This window comes from Streptopelia decaocto (genome assembly GCF_964273445.1).
Source record: "Streptopelia decaocto genome assembly, chromosome: 6".
NCBI lineage: Eukaryota > Metazoa > Chordata > Aves > Columbiformes > Columbidae > Streptopelia > Streptopelia decaocto.
Window position 1 is genome coordinate 34,609,478 of NC_138660.1, and position 14,778 is coordinate 34,624,255.

General features: G+C 39.7%; 1 protein-coding gene across 1 annotated transcript in view; it reads right to left on the reverse strand.

Annotated features, from left to right (window-relative positions):
• DRC11 (dynein regulatory complex subunit 11) overlaps nucleotides 1-14,778 on the reverse strand; it is a 106,239-nt gene that overhangs the window by 39,027 nt on the left and 52,434 nt on the right. The window contains exons 8-9 of the mRNA XM_082056418.1: nucleotides 8,032-8,145; nucleotides 3,256-3,331 (exon numbers count right to left, since the gene is read on the reverse strand). Of these exons, the coding sequence (XP_081912544.1) occupies nucleotides 3,256-3,331; nucleotides 8,032-8,145 (190 nt within the window). The remainder of the gene's footprint in view (nucleotides 1-3,255; nucleotides 3,332-8,031; nucleotides 8,146-14,778) is intronic.

The following is a 14,778-nucleotide window of genomic DNA, read 5'->3' on the forward strand; positions in this document are numbered from 1 at the left end:
TAGTAGATCTAGCTTGATAGAGGAGGGGGAAAAAGTTAAAGTGGAAAAATCTGTAAATGAAATACTTGGGATCTCTGAAAACAGATCTACATCTTTCTAAATACTTAAGTAACCAGTTTCAGGGGATGGGAAGTGTTGAGGGGGGATGTGTGTGTGACAAAACAAAAATATTGTTTGCTCAGCTATCATTTAGGTAAACTTTAGTCACACTTGTAAAGGTCCTTCAATGATTCCATTGGGGGTGTCTGATAGAAAGCTTTCTTAACCAAGCTCCCTTACTTCACTGATGTTTTCGAAGTTTATGCACTAATAAATCTGAACTTCTGTGCACATTGTGATAGTAATTGAGCTTTTCTTACATGAGAACAGAAAACAGTTTCCAGTACAGAAATACCAAACTCAAACCTCCTTTTTATTTTTTTCTAAACATTTCTGCTACTGAAATGAAAGCAAGCTAAAACTAAAAATGCAAGAAACTGCTTACAATGTTCTGGTCAGAAGTTGTTTTAGATTTCATTTTGGAGGCCTTGAAAAAAGGAACCTTATCTATGGCCAGATGAAAAGTAAAATTGTTCTGAACAACCACCAGGTAGTATTGTGACAGAGTGTGTCCTGCTATAAAAAAGCACTAAGTGCTTGTGAATGAGGCAGGGGACTGTGCTGCATGGAGGAATTAACAGCTGTTTACTAAAAATAAATATGATGTCGAATAGACTTGGTTTACTGGGTGTGGGGGGGAACCACTGAAGTTTAATAGAACAGCTATAGACTCTTATTGTGCATAAGACAGAACTACAGCTATCTGTGAAGCTTGCAAGAACTCTTTCCACTCTGAGGATTTCTGGTTGTGCTCTGTGTAGAAAATGGTTCCTTCCTATGTGCTTTTAGAGCCAGGGGAGTATCTGTCAGCTCCGGCAGGGTGAGCTGGAGATGAGCATCTGTGTTTAACTCTGAACGCCAAGCTGGAGTCTTTACCTGCCACAAAAGTATGCTATCTGTGCCTGACCTACCCGAGCACACGGTTGCAGTGTCCCTGCAAGTGCTGCCAGTACATAATGGCAAGACGGCGGTACTCGCAATGACTGGCTTCAGGCATCCAGTTCAGGTGCCCAAGTAGGAACATAACCTCTGCAGACAGTTAATAGGCTGTTGAGTTGCCCTTGGGAGGCCTTGTGAGATACAGAGGAACACAACAAGGTGCTCATCTTCATGTAAAAACTTAGTATGAATAACCCCAAAAAGCTATGTATTGCAGAGCACAAAGCAGGTTTCTGGTTAGGAGTTGCAATACTGGTGTTCAGATACAGTCTGGGTCACAAACGTCTCCCTCATCCTCTCTCATAAACCCCCCGACTTGTTATTACTTAAGATAGTTGTGAAGTTTAGGAGTTTCTGTTCCTATTAAACTACCTATTGACGTCTGTGCTGTTTTTATCCCTAATGCTGGCATCCACTGCCATGCTGGGAAGCCCTGCTTAAAGCCTCTGCCTGAGGTTTCAACCAAATGTTCTTTTCTACAACCTGGAGGATGGTTAATTTGCACAGATGTTTGTGAATTTGCAGTTCAGCATTGCATTGAAGACTTAAACTGTGAAGTCTCAGCAGGGGATGCAAGCAGCCCTGTGGGAGCACTGGAAAGCACTTACTGCATCACCTGCTCATTAGCAGAGCACTGGATGAGCACGTTGCCAAGCCTGTGTCACAATGTGAAACCCTCCTGCCCTGTTATTGTTGCTTTGCCTCTACACCACTCCTTTATTTTTTTTTGGGACTTGCTGGATGGGAAACATTGGTCTTGCTATTGCTGGTCTCCAGTTGCGAGGTGCTATTTTGTCCTGAGTGCATAGAAAAGCACAAGAAATATTCTTGGCCCGTTGGGGAAGGTAGCATAGATGAAACTGATCCTTATGTAAAACTCCTGCTGACTTCAATGGGGTTATGGTGTAGTGTTCAAGAGTAGAGTCTGGGACTAAAGAACCCTGCTTTTAGCCATAAAACTGTTCTATGATTCATAAAGTCTAGGAATATCCTAATTGCCACAAGTTGGAGTTCAGGCAAAACTGTACTGATGTGTATTTAGCACGTAAGTGTATACTTATTTTTCGTTGGTCAAGCCAAATCAGGCAGAAAACTTGATGCCAGTAATTAGTTAGCAGGAGGGAATAATGGAGATTTTTACATGTGAGAAATTTTAGTAAGTCACTAACTCTGCAGAGTGGGGAGCAGGAAAGAGATATTTAATAATTGTTTGAGAATAGCATCTGCATTGAAATACAGCAAAAATAACCCCTGGAAGCATTGATCGGGCACACTTTAGTGACAGAGGACTTTGATTTGGCTTTTCTGACCTTCGGAGTCCTATCATGCCGTTCACTCACAGCTCATGGGACAGATGCTCCTTTCCATGCCTGACAAGTGCACGGCTTCTGTGCTCACTGCCAGGCCCAGCACAAGCAATTGATAACTCACTTATGTATCTAGGATGCCTACTGAAGACAAGTGGGTAGGAAAAAGACAAAGACATAGAGTGCAGAGGAGAGAGTAGAAGAGATCTGGAGAAAAGCAAGACGTCTTTTTGTGGAAAACTTTTTCTTTTCAATTGAAAACACTCAATTTCTGGATGCTTTTCTCAAAGTGTGTGTGTGTAGGGGAAAAAAAACCACACCACCCAGTCCCCCAGCTGTATGTTCAAAGTATGTTTGCTAAGCTGCACATAGCATGAAGCAAGTATATTGACTGTCCAGTAGCATTTCTCATGTCTCTGCTTGAAAAGATTATATTTCTATTAAAACATGTAATCAAAAGTAAATTAACTAGCTTTAGGCTGTAGGTGAATGAATCCAAGGACACTTCTCATGAACGAGAGGAAGACTGAGAGTTACAGAAGCATGAAAACATTGATGTTGAAGCCTGATCTCTACACTACAGTGCTTTTGAATTATTTGCTACTCAGATGTCACTTTGACTTGAGAAAATCCAAGAAAGTCCCTGCACATATATTAAAGCACTATGGTTCTAACTTGGCCACTTTCATTTATGTAGAAACATACCTTCCTGTATGATAAGCTCAATGATTATTGAGAGACATGAGGTATTAAAAGATTCACTTCCTAAATATAATTGTACCTAATGTCCTCATTTCTATAACATTCCATAGTTTGGGCAGCTGCCCAGCTTGACCTTATAGTAATGGCATTCAGATGAAGCTGAATTAGCAGAACATTCCAGCTGTAATTGTTATCTTTTTATACTGACCTTTGTATCGACTGCTTCCCTCCTCCATTATTGAAAGGAAATTACTGGGACCCATTTTCCAGCCTTCTTCCTCTTCCTAGATTGGCGAGGGGATGTGTTGTGAAAAGAAAAGATCAGAATATTAATACATAGCAACTTTGCAAGTATGGAAGTGGCATAATTTTCATTGTGTTTTTAAAGATTTGTTTTAATTTGAGGAATAAGACTGCATTGTTCAACAAGTAAAATCTTTCTGGTAGGCTGTAAGGAAGTTTTATCACCTTGAGTTGAAGAGAAGGCGTTTCGGTTCATCATTTGAACTATGGAAGTTACAAGAATTAAACTTAGGCTTTCTTGAACATGTAATATAGGTAGGAGACTTGCAATCTGTACATAACCCTGCTATTTTTTTCAGTTACCCTTATACTGTGGTTGCTCCCCCCCTCCCAAAAGGAATTCCCAACTTGTGGGTAATTCCAAGATATTGAAACCTCATTTTAATCTGTAATCAGAAAGAAAAATAATGATCTTGGTGTAACTTGCAAACTAAAATATTTTGTTTCAGCTTTAACAAAACATTTAGACATTTTCTTGTCTAAAGTAAATGACATTGACATGTTTCTGAAATAGTTGAATTTCATTGAACCAGTATTTCTGATGGAAAAAACTTGTCAGAAGATTATGGAAGTTTCTTCATTTTGCATCAGTCAGAAGTCCTCAATCAAAATGCTAGTAAGGTAGTACTTATTTGTGGGGAAATTAGATCACTGTTTGGGGAGGAGGTGAATGTGGATTTCTGAGACAGTACAAGTTGAATCAGCCTTTGCTGACCGATGTGTAGTCTGTGAGCCACTGGATATCAGTAAGATATAAAGTGCAGCTCTTGGAATAACTTAAAATGAAACAACCCCCCTAAATATGCCTCTGTAATTAGGTGCCATTGTACAGCTGCTATCAGCAGATACAGTTTCAGCCAGGTCATGAGAACTACGGAGTATCTGTTTTAAAATGTTAGTACAGTAATTAAAGTTTGGGCCCAGAAGGACATGCAAAATGTAAATATATTTATCACTTCCACCCCATGCTCTGTAGATATATTTGAAAGATTCAGGAGTTTCTTCACTAAGCATCAAGAACCGTTTTGGTAAAGCATACCCAAGTGTTTGAAGATTTCATACCCAGAGCTCAAATTCCTAGTTTCCCTAGTGTATTCTCAGTTTTTGCAGTGTGGCATTTTGAGATTCATCCTCGGTTCTTTTGCAGTAGGCAGAATATATTCCTTTTAACACTCTCCCATAACATTCTATAGAAAATGATTATGTTCTAGAAGGAAAATACTGATAACTGCAGAATATTTAAAAATAAAAAAGGAAAAAGAAAATACCCCAAACCTACCCCACCCTGGAACAGCCTAAAATTGGGCTATCCATTTTTACCCTCTTAATAGCATAAGACACATTAATGTTTCTTTTATTGTTACAAATAAGCCAACAAATCATTTTAATTACTAGCGTCAATGATTTTTATACACTGATGTAAATAATATTGTTGTGTCAGTTTCATTGATTTTAATCAAAACCATTGTGTATCTAAAGGACAGCTGTAGAATCCTGTTCTGTATTCCTTCTTGCCTCTAATTAACAGTGTAAGAGTCAATGTAATATAAAGAACTTCTTTTCCTTTGAAGTCAGTTGATGTATTTTTCTGTGTTCAGCTGATTTATTCCATGCTTGTTCTGTGTTAAGTGCACCAAGGCACTTTGAACCAACAATATACATTTCAACCTAAGCAGAAATATGGAAATAACAGTTTGAATATATTTAAAGTTTTCTAAAGCCTATCCCACAGTAGATGATTCTCATTCAACAGCGGGGAAAATTTTGAACTGGCTCACTTGTGTGCTTTTGCTAACAGGCAATTTGCTAAGGACAGAATATATGTCACTCTTAAACGTTTCTGGATGAAACTTGGGGATGAGCAGCCTTGCTCCCGTCTGGTGAGACAGGTTGCAGCACATTGCTGGGAGAAGCAGCCCAGACTGGGCTAATGTGTTCCCCTATTAAAATGAGGGATCATATAGTGCTAAAGACTTTATTTTTCCTTAGGGGCCCAATGGGAAATCAAATCAACACCTTACAGAGGAAAGAAAATGAAGTTACTTTGATATCAAATATGCCTTTTTAAAAGATTGCTATCTGGCTTCTCAGAAATATTTAAATCTCCTTCTGGGATCAAACTCTTGTTTTCTTTAAGAACTGAAGTTAGGAGCAGGGCTTTTTTCTGCCTGCATCGCTATGACTTATAGCCTATACTTATTTTAATAAGAGTCCTGCTGTTAGAACTTTTCCAAATACTTCTCAGCTGGTCTTAGATACTATTTTTTTTTTCCCCTGTCAGTATTATAACCTTGGAGAGAATATTCCCTTTGTTCTTTCTCAATGAACCATAGAGAACCTGATATAATGGCTCAGAATTTTACTTGACAGGACTTGTGATGGCTGAAGAGATGAAAATGGCATAAAGTTATAAAGCCCCAGAGCTCTATAATGTTATTTCACCCCGTTTCAAAACAACCTTGCTGAGACTGAGGGGACTGAGATTCATATTTGGTATTGTTGGTTCTTATCTAGTGACACGCAAAAACAACTAGGAATCAAATTTATCCTGTGAAAGCCACGTTTTTAAGCAGATGAGTGACTTGCCATCCAGTTTCAAAAGCCTGGGTTGGGTTTGGTGTTTTTAGTGTGCTTGAACATTAACATCTTACTTTGACTTAGACTGGAGTGTCTGGAACAACCTGTTTTGTGCTTGTGTGAGACAAAAGATATCATGGGTGTTTGTTCTGGGCCAGCTGAGCTGGGAATGAGTGAGGACAAGGGCAAAGCCATTAGAGGACACCCTTGTGAATCCTCCCTAAAAGACCTGGTCTGCTTGAGATGCTACAGGGTTCTGTGAATGACAATGTTCTGTAAAGACTCTAATTCCAAAAGCTTTTCTAAGCAATTGCCTTCGTACATGGACTTCTTCAGTGCATGTGCTGATTTAAGGGGTCACAGCATGAAGCGATCCCACAGTGCTGAACTCAGCACTAACACAAGTCACCAGAAGTCTTACGGGCAACAAACAACTTGGTATAATTACTATTTGGGTTTGTTTTGCAGGCATTACACTCTCATTTCTCCTCTGCTCCCTCAGGCTGGGTCTGCTCTGCCACTAAGATACTACAAAGTGGTACCACCTTCCACTGCTTTTGCAATATGATGCTTTCACTAACACTGTGATAATGTGACAGTGCACTCTGTGATAGTGTCACCCTGATGGCAAACAACCATGTGAAGACGTGATCAGAACTTGAAAAAATTCTGTTTTCACAGGAGCAGTCATCACCTTCTCTAGTTGGCAATGCAAGGTCAGGCTTAAAGAGCTTGGAAAACACCTTTATTCATGCTGCTCCTTCAGCCTGCTGTGCATCTTCATTTACAAAGGGAACAAAGACACCCCCAAAAGCCTCAAACCTGGTTTTATATGTCCAAAACAGTGTTTTTGTCCAGCAAAGATGCTATCCAAGTTATAAGCACTATCCAAGTTTACACTTGGATATCTACCTCCCAATTAGATAGGCTGATGCTTCCTAAATAAATGTAGTTTAAGTTCCTGTCTAGGTATTATAAGAGCTTTGGCCAGATTAATGGATGTTGTCCAAGAAAAGCATCTTTTTTGCTATATGGTTGTTTTAGGGTTAGGACTTAAAATTAATTTGTGTAAAACTTGCAGTGAAGGGTAAGCTTTGCCCCAAAAATCTCACCCTGCTCCTCCACATTCTTGGAGAGAGATTAATGACCCTTATTAAAAAAATATATATTGTTTCAACTTTGTTTCAAAGAATGGTTGGGGTTGTTTATACTATAAAGTAAATGAGAAACAAAAGTTGCCGCTTCAGCAAAAGCCTGCAGTTTTTGTTGTATAGCTCTCTTTTGAAGATACCCTCTGGTCACTGCACTGTTTCACAGGTGTTTTCCTCAGTGGAGTTGCTCCTGAAATAAATTGGAAGCATTCCTTCTGTGAAACCAGCCCTTATCATATCAAAGATTTAAAGGAGAATATCCCATTAAGCGGTGCCCTTTGTGACTTGAAGCAAAAACAGAGTTCATATCCTAAGAATGTGAACTGAAAATGCGTGACTGCTCTTTACTGGCTTATAAAATACAGGTTTGCACTACGAAAGACGAAACTGGCCAATATGGAACTGTACTTATAAATGAGTTTGAAACCCTCACAAGCATGGAGTTGGGTATCTGAGTGAGACTGAGGTTCTTGTTTCCCAGCTGTGCAAGGTGGTGACAGTAACTAACTTCCCCGTACTACCCCACCTTAAAAGTGGCAATGCTTGGTTAGATAGCTGGGTGCTGCTTTGTTACCTACACAAAAAATGGCACCCATGCTTTGAAAAGCATATGCATGCTGTCTTAGCAACAATGCCAGAGCCCTCAAGTGTATCTTTCCCCTCATCTGTGTCTGTTAGTCTGTCCACTTACACCAGCTCTTCCTGCTGAGCTGAGTCCTGGCCATGCAAACAGCTGTTCCCAAATGGTAAAATTTGGTTTCCCAGAACCATCAAGGTGATGGACAGGCTGAGAGGGACTGGCCTCAAGTAGTTCCCCTGTCTTTTGAACACAAACCTGAAACTCTGGTGACCAGTCTAATATAAACTTACAGTCTCTTGCCCACAAATGGCTGAAAAGGCTGGACTTTGGCTCTATTTTCACAAACTGCTGTTTTTACTCCAGGAAGTCTTACTTTCTTTCCAGCTTTCTCTTTTTCTTTCTTTTTTTTGGATTCGTTTTCTTTTTTCCCTTTTTGGTCTTTTTTCTGCAAAGCCATCTCCCTCTGGGCAGCCAGTTCCTCAGCGATCTGGAAGAGACAGAAAGGAATGTGAAGAAAGTCAAAGGTTTTCACATACAAGGTGTTAGACACGTAAGAGTTATGAAACAGTGTGTATTTCTACTCCCTTGCTTTCAGCTTTCTAATACTAGGGCATCTCAATATCCAATATATTGCTTGGTACCTGCCTAGGAACTCCAGAGTTGCTGACCATTACAGAGAAGTCCTTTTAATTTATGTTGAGGGTACTCACACCTGCAAACTTCAGCCAACTATCCTAATATACCATTGGAAAAAAGGTTATTTCTATGTCCCAAACTGTCAGGGCTTTCATGGAATAAGACCAATTCCTGAAATCACCCAGAAGCACAATATCCTAATGACATACGACTTAAAGTTCCCTCTGGATTTGGACTCAGATTATGAATTTGTCTTAGTATTTCTAAGGCAGATTGATTTTACAGATATAGGTTTTTGAGAGATTGCCTTGAGGCATGTCTAATTTCAATATGTGGCTAAAGACTGAAATTGTTCTAGTGGGTAAGGGAGATTTAATAGAGATATTGTGACAAACTCTGACAGATATACATGGATAGCTCAGCTTCTTTATCCCTGCAGCTGGTAACTGGGTACAGCTATTTCAATTTGCATAACTTTAGTTCCTGGCCATTTATACTTTATTATCTGAAAAAGGCAGAGAGTGAAATTCACTTTTTCTACCATTCTCTTGTTCCCAGGCACCTTTCATTGTGTTCTCTTGTCCCTGAGAGGAATTCTAAGATCACTTACTGATAAGTGTAAATCAGAAAATCTGTGGCAGTTGAAGTTTATTAATGGACCATTAATATTGGTGGTACCATGAAAGTGTAGAAAATGAAGCAGTTTCAATTGTAAGACAAGTTTCCTGTAACAGTAAAAATATTTGTTTTCTAAAGAATACCTTTTAATGCATTGAAGATTGGACAGTGGAAGGGGACAATGACAAGGGCTATGTTTTGCAGTCAGTGAAATTTCATTAGTGGACTTCCTCAAGCATTTCAGTATCTTACATTTAATTAAATATGGTAATTGAAACCCCAAGCACCATTCAGTCATATCTTGCGGTGATAAGCAGTCAAGCATTTCATTCCCTAGGATAGATTAACAGATTGACTAGAGTTCAAAATAGGTTTTTAGTGTCCCAGCAGGCCTGTTGTATCCAAAACCAACAGAGCTAGTCAAAGTGTACCCTTTATTCTACTGCCAGTACTCTGCCCGAAATCCAGCCTTGTCACCACCACCCTCTGCTGTGACTGCCTACCAAAGGGTAACCATAACCATTTCCAGCATCTTGGGGGTGGGTTTATCCAGCAGGATACCTGTAAGCACACATGCGATTGACAAAAGGTTTTAATTTTAACCAGTGTTTATGAGTTCCACTGGTGATATTTTGAGTACATCTAGACTCTGATTGGAAAGATTCACTTTCATGTTTTTATACAGTTGAATTATACTAAAGGGGTTGTATAGAGTTTCTGTTCTCATGGACCTGCAATAATGGGACTGAATTGTTGGACTGCCCTTATACTTCTGTTTTGCCTTCATCTGTTTTGTAAGGTGGCAAGAAAAAAAGTTTGTGGTTACTGTTTTCAGAACAGCAGTATGAGCTATGGTGCTAAGTCTTGAACTAACCGCTCTTATAGGGAACAGAAAAATGGCACTTGCAGTCAGCACTGACCGAAATGCACAGTATCACAAGAAGCCATGTCTAGAAATGTGCACAGTGGCTGTGGACAGAGGTTGTGTGCATCCATGTAACACCTGTACAGTCTGTCCTGCATGCCTCAGTGATGTACATGTAGTCTGAGACGCCAAGTAGTTTTGGTGAAATGCTCCAAAACTACGCAGCTGGCAATGCCGTCAGCATGCAGAGCCTGACTTTTCTGAAGTGGCTCTCTGCTTTCCAAAAGGGAATGTCAGAGCAAATATAATTTTTCCTTTTCCGTTTCAGATACACCCCCTCCTCTATAGCCCTTTGGTCCAGCTTCTCCAGCTCTGTTTTCACCTCTGCTCTAAGCAGCTCCATAATTATAGAGGACTGGGAGCTGGGGTGAAGCTGGCTGTGTATCTAAACTTGAATGGCTTGTACTCTTCTATACAGAACAATTTCCCTTCCAGCTACAAGAAGATGCCTGAAGAATCTGACAAAAGAGGAGGAAAGAAAGGGAAGGGCAAGCAAAGGTTAGTTTGAGATATTAAGCAATTCACCCACATTATAATACAGTTTTTTCCCCTGAAGAAAACTTCATAGTAGATATAAAACCAGATGTCGTCTTAAATTATTTCAGATTGCCCTTTTCTTTGCTAGGTTGCCTCTCTTTGAAATGATGCTGAAAGCACTTAGAAAACTCTTAATATTGAGGAAGGGAATGTGCACCAGTAAAAGCAGATGAATTTTGGCCTTCTTTTTTTTCCTTAGTATCAATGTAGGACTCCTGTTGTGCTAGCGATGACTCTTCTCACTAACATTTTCTTCCAAAGCTGAAAAGACATTTTCCTCTAAACTGATATCCCACAAAAGTAAAACTGACTTTTCTTATTCATACATCAGTTAAAGTGTGTTTCCAAACTCTTGCAGTCCAAATCCCCTTTTTTTTCAGGAGAGGGGCACTAAAACAGAATGCAGTCTGTGAATGGAAATGCATAATGCCGGTTTATATGAGCCAAGTATGCAAAAATCCCCAGCTGCCACTTATGTTCTGGCATCCTTAGCTATAGAAAGCTTGGCCTTGGCTCAGGCAAGCTGATATGTGAGGTAAATGTTCTTCCTCGAGAAAAAGCCCTTCCCTCATCCCTTGAAAAAGACCATAGCTTTTAGTGTTGTGGGCATAAATGAAAAGCAGGGATTGAGTTTGGGAACTCTGGATCTCCAGCAGCGGCAGGTGAAAGCTGGCCTCAGAGCCTGGCTCTAAAGCTGTTTTGAACAGTAACACTTTATACACACATAGTCTATCATTCCTGAAGAGAAAAAATGTTCTCTTTGCATATTAACACTTCAGGAAGAAGCTATTTTGGAATTTAAGAAATTTTTCATTTTCAAGAAAATGGGAGTGTTTAAGATGGGAAGAGATGCCATCCCTGCGTCCCAGAGCAACGTGCCAGACATGGGACTGCCCATTTTTATCACTTGTATGTAACATGCAGTATTCTGTAAACATGCTTCCCCCTGTCAAGTCCCCCTGGCTTGAGGACACTTTATTACAACTCTTTCTACAAGCTGATTATGCTCATAAGGTATTATTTTTTGTCAGTTGGAGATGTTATTTTCATCATGGTGGCCTGGGACTCTGTCCTATCTAGCAAGGTGGGGGTCAGTGTTCTCGACTCATTTCCTCACAGGCAAATCCTTTTGTTTAGCTTTTAATAAGGTAGCATTGTCCTGGCAAGGCATTTCTGAGCATCGTTTGCTTTTGGGTGTGCACCTGCAAGCAAAGCTTAAACTGTAAAAAACAACCTCAGTGATCTGTTTCTTGCAGAAATTAATTCAAAATATTGGGTGGGATTTCATAGCTTTATGGGATCTTGCAAAATCTCATGGTTTGGCTTTAACAGACAGTCATGCATTTCAGTCCATACGCTAAGTTTATGGGGATTTTTTTATCCACCTGGCAGATGTCACCCAAATGTTGCTCATCAGTTAAATTCCCTCACTCTTCTGTTCATTTTCTGGCAAACACTTCAAAATTTCAGTGTACACTGTACGTGTTTTGAAAAATTTGTTAGCTTTGCTTGATGTAGGGGGGTGTGTGTGTGTTTTGTGTGGGTTGTTCTCTTTCATTTTTGTGGGGTTTTTTTTTGTTTGTTTTTTTTGAGGGGAAGGTGGGTGGTAGAGGTGAAAAGCTGTAGGCATACAAGCTAGACTACTGATTTCAGCCAACAGAGATGAGGTTCATAGGCAATGAAGAGCTGCTGGACCAGGAGTCCAAATGGTTTCATTGCAGTGAATTGCTGTCTGGAGGTGAATGCCAGTTGTGTAGTTTAACAGAGACTGAATATCATTACTGCTCTCCTGCATGGTTAACTCAAAATAATCAAAATATTTTAAGGTTTTGAGGTGCCCAGCTTCAGCTGATGCCACTGTGTGTTTAGCACTTGTGAAAATCCAGCCTTCTAATTTCTAGAAGGAGCATCCAGAACAGTGTGGAACAGTGGAAATAAAGGTGAGCATAACTGTGGGCATCTACTTCTATTGAAAAGGACACCTGGTATATTTGCAAAATGCTGGATACAAAAAAGTACAATCCCACAGAACCTCTTGAGTCCTTCTCTGACACTTCAAAGCTACTTGTGATACATTCATTTGGTAAAAGTGAGATATTATGTTTGGGGGTGTGTGTGAATATTGCAGTATTTGATTTCCTAATAGCATTTTACTTGTCCCTACCTGAGAAATAGTCAGAGTTACTAATTAAATATTAACTTACTACTGGGGATCTTGTGTACTGCCACTTATAATCAAAATGATTACTGGGATTCATGGGGATATTTAGCTGTTGGTAATAATGAATACTAATTAGCAGCATAGTATTGCATGGAGTGCCAAGCGCGGATCAGTATGTGTTTGCACAGCAGCTCACACGTACATTTTCTCATCCCTTCTCTAGATGCTGCTGGGTCAGATACTGTGATTACCGTAATGTGGAAATGACTTTGTCCTCCAGGCAGCAATTGAATTTACAACCAAAATCTTCATAAGTAAGCATCTTTTTTTCTGATAAGTTATTTAATATTGGAAATGAGGGGGAGTTGAGAAAGTGGGGGATGTGCCTACTAAATGGCAACTCTCTTGGCTTATTTTCATGGTGATGAGACTTAATGAACTACAGGAAGAGACCATAATTTTGTTGGCAGCAGTATAAGGGCAAAGCTAAAAATTGTCACATCTGATGATTATCTTTGGAGCAAAACATAAAAGCCATTAGGGTTAGACATCTGGAACAGATGCAGGGAGATTACGCTGATGTCTCAGAATCTTAAATTTCTCTTGAAAGTATGGAAAGTAGAGAAAAGCTGCTTTTCAGTCAAGAAGACAGTATATATTTTTCTGACTAAACCACCAATTACTTTGCATTGGGATCTCTTTAGCATGTCTTTTTGAAAGGTATTTGTAAAATGTCACGAAAGCAGCTTGTGCAGAAGGCCAGCTACATTACAAAGTCAAGTAAGGTCAGAGTTGTCAAAGGATAAAGAAATATAGAATGCATAATAATGCAGCAATGGTTCGTGAAGTGATTAATTTGTATTTTATTTTCCCCAAAGTGTCTTTACCAAGTCTTATAAAATGCTCACTTTTTAAATACAGTTCGGTCTTGATTTTTCATGGAGTTTAACTTGGGAGTAACCAACCCATTCACAGAAGCTAATATATACAAGAGGTGAAATCTTGTCTCCCCTGAAGTCAAGGACAAAACTCTCATTAACTTCAATGGGGCCAGGATTTCATTTACTATGTTGCCCAGTAGACCAGTGTGGAACAAAACCAGTTGCCTTAGGGATTTTTAATATGCAGCTGACTCAGTTGAACAAAAAATGTTTTACTTGTCTGACATTCAGGTAAAATCATGGCCGCACTGCACTTTTTTTTGCCAGCTGCTTTCTGAGTATTTGTTAACATTCTGCTCTTGGTTGTGCTGGCTAAAAAGAGAGGAATAAATGGGCCTGAAAATATTTGAAAATTAGGTAGTCACTAGTGAAAATTTGGAGAAATATATGTAGGTTTTTCTTCCAGATATTTTTATTTTATGCAGGGCAAACAGGCAGTTAAACAATCTCTCTAGACTCTCATCTTCCTTTATCTTTTTTTAAGCAAAGAGAAAGCGGATGCCCAGGAAAGACAGTAAAACAGGTGATGGTAGGAATTCAAAGTTGGAAGAATATATTACTCCAGAATCTAATAACATATCCAGTTTTGGTCAGTATAATTTCTTGTAATATTTTCTTCCTGAATTGTGTTTATCCTTGCTGATAGCAGGTCTAATTATTATCACGTTCCCTAAAGCCTTCTCCAGCAATAATTCACACTTGCCAGGTGGCTCCGCTGCTGCTTGGAGCAGCCAGCAAAGCCTTCTTGACTCCGGCATGTGTTTCTACTTTAGAAGCTGAAAACTTAACCAACAGGTCTCCTTTACTCTGGATGGGACTGAACAATAGAGTGGCTTAGACACAGAGGCCAGCAGGGTTGACCTTAGCACACTTTGAACTTGGCTAAAACCAGGAGCATGCCCTGAGCTCAGTTTTAGTGAGGCATGGAGAGCCGTTTGCAGCAGTTTTCTTGCTTAGTTTTGTAAGCAAAGTAATGGATAGAGTACTGAGTTTTAGGCTGGGCTAGTCTGTCTTTACATCCCCTCAAACCATAGCGACTGCCCCAGGCTTTTCCCCATGATTATCAGGAAGGACTGAATCCAAAAATATTGTTTTACCACACCTGTTTTATAATAGATGATCCATTGCAGGCAGCTGATGAAGACAGCAGTCTGTCTCAACAGGTGAGTTTCAGTTTTGACTGTTTAATTTTCTTAGCCCACAAGTAGCCACCACGCCTGGTTCACTCAGGGGCCAAATCCTGCTCCTGTGTGCAGGGTTTCCTGTTTATAACTTCTTTCAGAAGACTCATCTTCCTGCTAA